General features: G+C 38.7%; 1 protein-coding gene across 4 annotated transcripts; it reads left to right on the top strand.

The window, feature by feature from the left end:
* The first annotated feature begins 231 nt into the window (after positions 1 to 231).
* On the top strand, positions 232 to 8,158 carry caprin1a (cell cycle associated protein 1a). Of its 4 annotated transcripts, none has more exons than XM_026378189.1 (17): positions 232 to 330; positions 1,255 to 1,389; positions 1,803 to 1,865; positions 2,069 to 2,155; positions 2,537 to 2,778; positions 2,898 to 2,980; positions 3,113 to 3,268; positions 3,358 to 3,410; positions 3,532 to 3,615; positions 3,718 to 3,879; positions 4,893 to 5,001; positions 5,145 to 5,206; positions 5,549 to 5,680; positions 5,977 to 6,136; positions 6,519 to 6,707; positions 7,305 to 7,417; positions 7,549 to 8,157. In XM_026378189.1, exons 2-17 carry the CDS (start codon positions 1,255 to 1,257, stop codon positions 7,633 to 7,635), a joined length of 1,917 nt encoding a protein of 638 aa, XP_026233974.1. In that variant the 5' UTR covers positions 232 to 330; the 3' UTR covers positions 7,636 to 8,157. The 4 variants fall into 4 exon arrangements, with proteins under 4 accessions (XP_026233974.1, XP_026233976.1, XP_026233975.1 ...); XM_026378190.1 differs by having other exon boundaries at positions 267 to 411; positions 3,361 to 3,410; XM_026378188.1 differs by having other exon boundaries at positions 267 to 411.
* The last annotated feature ends 1,125 nt before the right edge of the window (positions 8,159 to 9,283 follow it).

Genomic DNA, 9,283 nt, shown 5'->3' with positions numbered 1-9,283 from the left:
TCTTGTTTTGGAAATATGTGCTACAAGAGTTTCTAGTATCCAGCAGAATGACTTTAACATTATTTAGACATCAGAATGGACAGTGGATGAACATTTGCAACTACAGGTGACAAAGTCAGCCCCATCAAACACTGAACACAGTAACACAGTCTCATCTTTTCCAGATGAGTCTCTACAACTCCTCTTTTTTCCCCAAATGGAGGTTTTACTGTCAGGCATTCAGGAGGGAAGCACAGGGGTCCTTGTAGCCGCTACAGTTAGCTCCGTGGCAGCTAGTCAGCTATCGGCCGGTGAGAGACTGAGCATCCTTCTAGAAGAATACCACTGAAAGTAAGAGACACGGCCGACACTTAAACAATACTAACGTTAAATCCCACAAAGGAAATCTCTTTGAAGACAAAGAGTATAAAGGTATGACATTAATTCCACCGTCAAAATTGTCTGTTGGTTGAATCAATCGTGTTTAATTACCTTTTACACGAGACGATCGCTCTGAACGACTTGTCGCAGTGTCCCGGGTTTGTCTTTGTTTTTCACAGTTGAAAACGTCGTCGTACTTTTATACAAGAACCCAAATCGTGTTTCTACTGGGGTCTGTTAAAAGACATGCGGTTAACTCACATGCCACTAACACGCATGTTAGCCTCTCTGCTAACAATGGGACAGGCGTATTAGGTCCTGTGTTCGTCGCTGATTTAATAGATTTGATGCAGCTAGCTAACGTTAACGTTGTACCGGTGAAAAGCTAGGCTGCTAACGAAGCTAAAGAAAAGAGGAGCTTACAACGTTAACGGCCATTAGTTAACAAGTTACGTGGATTGGGTAGATGTGTATTGTTAGCGTTTGTCATTAAGGCTAGCCGGTTTAAAACTTTAAACACAGGGCCGACAAATTAATTTTATGTAACTTAGCCTCCTTACATGTGACGTTCGCTAATGTTACAGTTAGCCCCAGAAAACTAGCTAACTACCTAACGGCCAATACTGTAGCTATTAAACATCAGAGCAGTGATAAACTCATGAAAATCGAGATTATTTATCTACTCGGTCACATCACCATCACTTTCACTCTTCTGTGTGATGGGCTACAGGGAAGTTTCAGTGTCCTGATTTTAATCTGTAGACAGCATAAAGTATGTTAAGCTAGTAAAACCAACAGCAGTCCTGTTCCAAACATGCAGACAACAGGCTTGTATGTTGCTGTAGTTTGCAAACAATTAATATTTTAATGTGTAAAATACATTTGTCCTTATAGATGCCTTCAGCAATAGTTGGCAACAATGCTGTCCAGTCTGCCACTCCAGATCTGGGAAATGGAAGTCAATCTGAGACCATGAAGCAGTTCCTTGGTGTTGTTGACAAGAAGGTCCGCAACATGGAAAAGAAAAAGGTATGTTTAGATTTACAATGTTGTGTCACAGCACAAATAGGTTGTACAGGATATAATGAAACATTTTGAAAATGTTTGAAAATGACTAATTACAGTCGAAATCTAATTTGAATGATGAGTAGAACATCAGGTACTGTTTGTTCATAGGTTTGTGAAGTGGATTCTTCTAGGTGATTGAACCCCTGTCAAAACATAATTGATATTATAATGTCAGAAACGACTCATTTCACTTAAACATTCTTCTAAATTATAATATAAATTCAGAATTTCAGGATATTTCTTCCCAAATGTGGCACGTAGCAGCAGAAGTCGTTTGTCTGTTTTTTGACCACTTGGCTACAGTCCTAGTTTTTGTTCAGTTTGTTCTTACTTGTCTGGAAATGAATGTATCTTTTCTTACAACATTTTTACAGTCCAAACTGGATGACTATCAGGCAAAGAAGAATAAGGGAGAAAGACTGAATCAGGATCAGCTGGTAAGATAAGGCAATTGACACTTGATTTTAAGAAAAATGTGTTGCATAGCAGTTTGCTACATTAAAAACTTTAATTAAATCATATGACTATTTACAAAGAAATGGTAGCAACATTATCAAAATCCCACTAGTGTTGTGTTCTGTAAAACAATGCACCTTTATCTGAATCATTTTTTAATTTTCTTTCAATGGTGTACTTGAAGGAGGCCTTGTCTAAGTATCAGGAGATCCTCAACAACATTGAGTTTGCTCGAGAATTGCAGAAGAGCTTCCTGGCGTTAGGCCAAGAGGTGAGTCCTGAGTTTCAGTTGTTCTTACAATTTGCAGATCAGTTCAGTTTATTTGTTATAAATATTATTGGGAATTATTGGGTGTTTTGTAGAAAAAATACACTAAATGTATTTCTTCTAATTTTGTATCAAGAATTTGCTTACAAATATCAATCCATTGTAACAAATATTTAAGGGTTATCCCAATGTCAAAGGACAATAATTCACTGAGAAGAGACTGTGTCAGAAAACATCGAATAGCACAAGTCATTGTCAACAGGAGAGTGATCGATAACACAGTTCAGAGCCTATATAGTGATATTTAGGTACTTTACAAGTGCTGCAGGGTGCAACATGACTAGGTACTGATTTGTTTAGAAACATGTCCGACTGTATTTTTAGGTTCAAAAGGCAGTGAAAAAGTCTGCAAGACGGGAGCAGCTGCAGCGGGAGGAGATGGACCAGCGGCGACTGAAAACGGTTTTGGAACTTCAATTTTTACTGGACCAGTTGGGAGATGACCGTGTCAGGCAGGACCTCAAACGGCCTGATGCCACTGGTTCATCTTTGCTCACTGACACAGACCTCACATCCCTTGATGAGTTTTACAAACTGGTGGGACCTGATAGGAATTATGATGTCAGGTGTGTGTGTGCATACTACAATATGTGCAGTACTTAAAATATATTTATCACTGCTTAAGTATGTTCTATAAATTATAGTTGTTCTAAATTGTATATTTATCCTCCTGCGTAACTTGTAGGTTGACTGAACAATATGAAGAAGCCTCGCTACACTTGTGGGAACTGCTCGAGGGCCGAGACAAGCCTGTGGCAAGAACCACATGTAAGTATTTTGATGGCTCTTGATCCCACCAAAAAAAAAAGAAAACGGTTGACTTAACAGTTGATCAATATTAAATGCATGTCATTAAGCCATGTTTTTGTTTTCTTACTTCTCTCACTGTATTTGAATCAGACAAAGCACTGAAGGATACTCTGGACAAAGTGCTACTGAGTGGTTACTTTGACAGAGCACACACTCATCAGAATGGGACATGTGAAGAGGAAGAAGAGCAAGAGGAGCAAACTGTGGTGGCCGACTCTAAATCTGGAGAACAGCCATCAGAACCTGGTAACCAAAAAAAACGCATTAACAAATATGTATTAGAGATTTTTTGAGTAAAAGAAAATGTCTTCACATTTCTCTTTTCTTTTTACCAGAAGGAACCGCCACTGAGAACTACACAGAGCCAATTAAAGTTGAAACTACAGAGGTGAGATTTCTAAGTGTTACATAAATGATGTAAGACATACAAATCAGCAGTGATATACGTATATGTATATATTTTTTTCTCTTGTTGTATTTAATTTTCAGTATGTTGTTTTGTGTTGTAGTTTGTAAATAGACAGTTCATTCCAGAAACTACATACAGCAGTACAGACAAAGACCAAGTGGAGGAGTGGACAGTGGAGGCTCAGGTATGCTGTACTCTCATATCACAACTGTTCTTAATGCTAATATGCATATGTTTCAACACCTTGCATTCTAACATGCCTGTCACATGTCTGCGTGTTGCATAGATGGTGAATTCCCTCCAGCACCAGTCTCCCGCACAGATGACTCCAGAACCAACCGTTGCTGTAAACCATGTAACTCCCACTCCGGCCACTGACCCAGTGGTCAGAAAGCAGGCAGTGCAAGACCTCATGGCACAGATGCAGGGAACATACAACTTCATGCAGGTAGGAATGTTCAGCAATTGTGGCATTGTTACTACAGATTAAAACTAATATGGTAAATATTATTCCAAATAAATAAAAGAAATAAATCAGCCAGGATAAGATAATTAAAAACATCACATATCATCATCTTCTTTTTCTTTTGGCTGTTTCCTTTCAGGGATTGCCACAGTGAATCATCTGCTTCCATTTAACCCTATACTCTGCATCCTCTTCTCTCACACCAACTAACTTCATGTCCGCTTTCACTACATCCATAAATCTCCTCTTTGGTCCTCTAGACCTCCTGCCTGGCAGCTTCAGCCTCAGCATCTGTTTACCAATAATCTCTCCTCTGAACGTAAAACCACCTCCATCTGGCCTCTGTGACTCTATCTCCAAAACATCTAACATGGGCTGTCTCTCTGATGGACTCATTCCTGATCCTATCCATCCTCATCGCTCCGAAAGAGAACCTCAACATCTTAAGCTATGCTACCTCCAACTCCCTCTAAGCCGTACAGCATCACTAGTCTCACCATTGTCTTGAACACCTGTCATGTCGTTCTCGCAGATACTTTTGTCACAGTGTCAGGTGTGTTGCCTGAGACTCTTCTCCACCAGTTCCGTCCTGTTTGCACATGCCTCTTCACCTCTTTGTCACACTCTCCATTGCTGCGAACCTACCTAAGTACTTAGTATTACCCCTTCTTTACCTCTGCTCCCTGTAACTTCACTGTCTCTCTTGGTTCCCTCTCTTTCACACACATATTTATTCTGTCTTGCCGTGGCTAACCTTCACTCCTCTGCTTTCCAGAGCACAGCTCTAGATTTTCCTCCACCTGCTGCCCGCTCTCGCCACAGATCACAATGTCATCTGTCATCATAGTTCACAGATCATCACATTTCATTAACTTTTCAAACTCCAACAAGCAAAATATACGCTGGCATAGAAAATCTTGCAGTTAACGATAGTGCGAATCACTTTGTCACAGCACTGCTATTAAGTCTGATCCATTTTCTCTTGTTTTTCCTAGGACTCTATGTTGGAGTTTGACGGCCAGGCTCTGGACCCGGCCATTGTGTCTGCCCAGCCGATGAAACCTGGGCAGACTGTTGACCTGCAGCAGATAGGCTGCCCATCAGGTGAGCACCAGTTAACGTATTCAGAAAAGATTCTCTCACAGATATTATTAGTCTGGCTACTGCCAATTAATTGGAGTCAGATTTTTTTTTTCAACAATATTTTTTTCTGAAGTGCTTGTATTTTTAAACTTTCTTCTGAACAGCACACTCAGAGTCCAGACTTCCTCAAACAAGTGCAGTGTCTGGACCACAGGAATCCTCACAAGTAAGTAGAGCAAAGCAAAACAAAACGGGAAGTATTTGACGAACTGTGGTGGTTTTGATTTACCTGAAAAAGCAATCCGTTTGTTGAACAACAAGTAGGATATTTATGAGACTACGTAGGCTCGATATTTAAAAGCGTTACTACAAGGATTAAACGTGATCCTAGCATGTCTGATGTTATCCACTGTGGTATAGGGAGTTATTTGATTCATTTGAATGCGATAATAAGGCAGAAAGTAGCATTAAAGTGGAAAAAGACATTCCATCCTTCCCTCTGACCTCACTACAGTCCTTGTTTATTTGCCTTCTAAATCCCCTCCTCCCTTCCTTCCTCCCTCCTCAGGCCTCCATGTCTCTGTCTTCTGAGCAGTCCCCTGCCCCATGTTCCCTGTCCTCTGCCTTCCCACCTGTATCCAAACCCACTCACACTGGAGGCATCAATGTCAACGCCGCACCCTTCCAGTCAGTGCAAGCGGTACGATTTCTACCTGGGTCAAATTAAACGATTTAACGGTGAATGTTTTCAGCTTAAATAAAACATTCTGCTGGAAACATTCAGGTTCCATACTTGTTACAAGCTAATGCAACAAAACAGGTTGATCAAAGGTTCATTATTAGTGTACTAAACAGGCAACAATTGGAAACCTACAGTACCGCTTCCTCCCCAGATTTTATATTTATCTTATAACTTCCTGATATATATAAACTGTAATTGTGATATTGTTTTGGAATGAATGAAAATACAGAAAATACTTTTCTTTCCCTCTTCAGGTATTTAATCTAAATGCACCTGTACCCCCAGCCACTGATGGTCAAGCAGACACTCTGAAACAACACAGCCAATTCCCTGGTGGCTATGGACAGGGCTATACTAGCCAGTCAGAGAGTACTGTAGACCAGCCAGACATCCCACAGGAAACATTACAATCAGGTGAAGGCTTGTGGAGTTGGAGCAGTGTGTAAAGCCCATGCAGATGTGCAGCACCTTAAATTTTCATTGTGTCTGAAAAGTGCTATATAAAAAAAAACAGATTTTAACATTAACATTGACAAAATTTTGATGTTTTTGTATAGAGCCTCTAAATACCTGATATTTTATGTTGCATGACTTTATACTAGATAAATTGTGTTTCATAAGGCTTTTAGTTTTGACTCTATTTTATCTGGCAAAACTGAAATCTGAGTTGAGTGAATGAGTTGATCAGCATGCCAGGAGGCAAAACACTGCAGCTTAAAAGAAAGAAAGCAAAGCCAAACACATACCAGTACGTCATATACATGTAAAGTCATGTGTTTTATTTATTTTTGTCCAGTTGTCGGTGGGTTCCAGCCACAAGACCAAGTCATGCCCCCATCAGGTGGCCATGAAGATTCCTCTTCAGGTGTAGGCTTTGGACAGTCGGGTCAGTCCTATTACAACAACAGGGCTGTGCCTAGGGGTGGACCCAGAAACGCTCGTGGCATGATGAACGGATATCGAGGCTCCTCCAATGGTTTTAGAGGTACAAGGATAAAGCACTTTTTACATTATTAATGTAGAAGAGACTGTAATGACAAAAGCAGGGTTTGAAATTAAGACCTACCCAGCGCCAGGGGATAGAGCTACCTGTTTGGCATGTAAATGCCAGAAGACCATCTGCCTCGCTGGTGGATTAATATTAATAGCAAAAAGGTCAAGTAAAAAATCAATATCTTATAATTCTTTACTGAGTTATAGGAACTCTTCTGTCCTGTGTCTGTGTTGAGTTTGAGTTTGACAAAACATGGCTGACATGACCTCCCAAACATTTGTGTGATTGAGAATCTAACAGCTAACTGGATATTTCTCTGCACTATTAAGAAATGATGGTAGTGGAGAGGGATTTTCCTTGTTATAAGTGGACTTATCACTTGCCTTTTTGCATATTAAATGTGTGTAGCGTTTGCTTCTGTCAGAAGCACCTGATCAGTGTGAGGCGTTCAGGGTCTGTACTGAATGTAAGTCATCTGTTCTTGAGTTGTTTTCTCCCTTTTTTTTTTTTTTCTTGTCCACCATCCTCCTTGGCTGGTAATGAAAATTAATTTTGAACCCTCTCTTATTTATTGTCATTTGTCATCAGGTGGATATGAAGGCTATCGCCCTCCTTTCTCAAATGCTCCCACCAGTGGTTATGGTCAAACCCAGTTTAACACATCTCGGGACTATTCCAATAGCACCTACCAGCAGATAAAGGTTTCTTTGATTAATAACTATAATACACTTTATGCATGACATAGCTCAAATAAAATTTCTTTCAGATTATTGTGTACATTTCTAATTTTCAAACATGGCTCAACCCTGTTAATCTCTTTTGTTTCTTTAAGGAGGGATATCAGCAAGGCTACAAGCGGGGAGCTGGCCAAGGACCTCGAGGTTTGTCTCGAGGAAATGCTCAAGCAATGCGATCCTAAAGGTATAAAAGGACCTTCAAGTTACGCCACGTTGAACATTCAGGATTTTTGAATGTGTTCGTCCCAGCTCACTTTTCTAACAATGTTTCCTTTCTCATCTGTGATGTTTTGTTTATTTTTTTAACTCCTGGCCACTTACCAGTCTGCTTCGGTCTGTCTACATTCTCGTAATGTTTTAACACAAAATGCTGAACTTCATTACGTATGATTATCAGCAAGTCTGTGATGTAAAACAAACAGATATTCCTGTAAACTTGAAAGATTTAATTAATTTATTTTTTGTACAAAATAAATGTAAACAATACCCTGCCACTGTCGATCTGATTCCATGAGAATGATTTTCTTCTGCCCTGTGCTCTCAGCCACTTTCTCCTTTCGATCTTATTTTCATCAAGGCAATTAATGTTTTTTTTTTTGTTTGTTTGTTTTTTTTAAAACCTGTCACTTCTTGCACCATCACTTCTTTGTACACTGTTGAGACTGTTTCAATAAAGCATTCTGTTACCTTCTGTTTAACAATATTACATTCTGCTATTTTAATTGTTTTATTTTGTCAAATTGGTTTGCTTAAGTTACTGAATCTTGGTTAATTTGGTTGGTGGTTACATGGATTTTAAATTTAGTTATCTTGAATTATAGATCTTGTAAATTATGTCTTTGTAAAAACAATTGTAGTAGAAACTGGTGCAGACATGACATTCTAAGATGAGGCATTACAGACACCCATAAGGACAAACATTTTAAATGATGTTTAGGATAATTTGTCATGGTCATACTTAAGATTTCCACTCCAACCAACAAGGTGCCAGTGCCTTACATTTTAATATGTAGTATAGATTTACATCTTTAACTGCTGTTTGACATTGTACTTTAATAGTTTGATAACTCATCAAGTCTGTTCATGTCATAACTGTTTTATTATCTTGAACTGAAGTGTACAGTATGGTCAAATGACTTTATCCAGCAGCAAGCAATCAGAAACACCACCTGTACAGTTTGTGCAAATTATGATGCAGTATTGTTTCAAAGGAACACTTGTCACACAGAAAACAGATGACACAGCAAAAAAAATGGATCTATTCCATGTCAAATGTTTGTATAACGTAAAACCACAGTAAGGCAGAGCTGTCAACACCTATTTTCCATGGCCACAGTCTTCCACCTATAATAAACCACAACATTACATTATAAGAAAGACAAAAGCAAACTGGCCAACACAGCAATTACACCAAAGTGGTCATTTGTGGGGGGAAATATGTAAGTTATTCCATTTTTCAAATAAGACCGAATTATGCTGATGTGCCAAATAAAATGAAAAGAATAAGGAAACCAAACTAAGCTTTATATATATATATATATATATATATATATATATATATATATATTACACTTTGACTCACTTAAAATACAGCTGCTTACTGTGACCACAGTGATATCAGACTCAGAGGTCTGCTCTTTAAAATCTATCCATGAATTCATCTTGAAATGAACTAAACCAATTAAAGAAATCTAGCAGTTGAATTTCAAATCTACACCCTAACTTGTAAAATGAGCAACATCACCACCGTTTTGAATTAAAAAGGATCAACTCATAAATAAATATAAAAAATACACATTTGTGTATGAAGAGACAAAAATTACAATTGTT

The sequence above is a fragment of the Anabas testudineus genome, chromosome 3, assembly GCF_900324465.2.
Source record: "Anabas testudineus chromosome 3, fAnaTes1.2, whole genome shotgun sequence".
NCBI classification, from domain to species: Eukaryota; Metazoa; Chordata; class Actinopteri; order Anabantiformes; family Anabantidae; genus Anabas; species Anabas testudineus.
Note: the sequence above shows the minus strand (reverse complement) of the source record. Positions and strands in the feature narration are given on the sequence as shown.

Excerpts from the sequence above, each read along its gene's own strand:
- caprin1a (XM_026378189.1), top strand. The coding sequence starts at position 1,255 with ATGCCTTCAGCAATAGTTGGCAACAATGCTGTCCAGTCTGCCACTCCA. Across the intron at positions 2,779-2,897 it reads GATAGGAATTATGATGTCAG|GTTGACTGAACAATATGAAG; the intron begins GTGTGTGTGTGC and ends CGTAACTTGTAG. Across the intron at positions 6,137-6,518 it reads ACAGGAAACATTACAATCAG|TTGTCGGTGGGTTCCAGCCA; the intron begins GTGAAGGCTTGT and ends ATTTTTGTCCAG.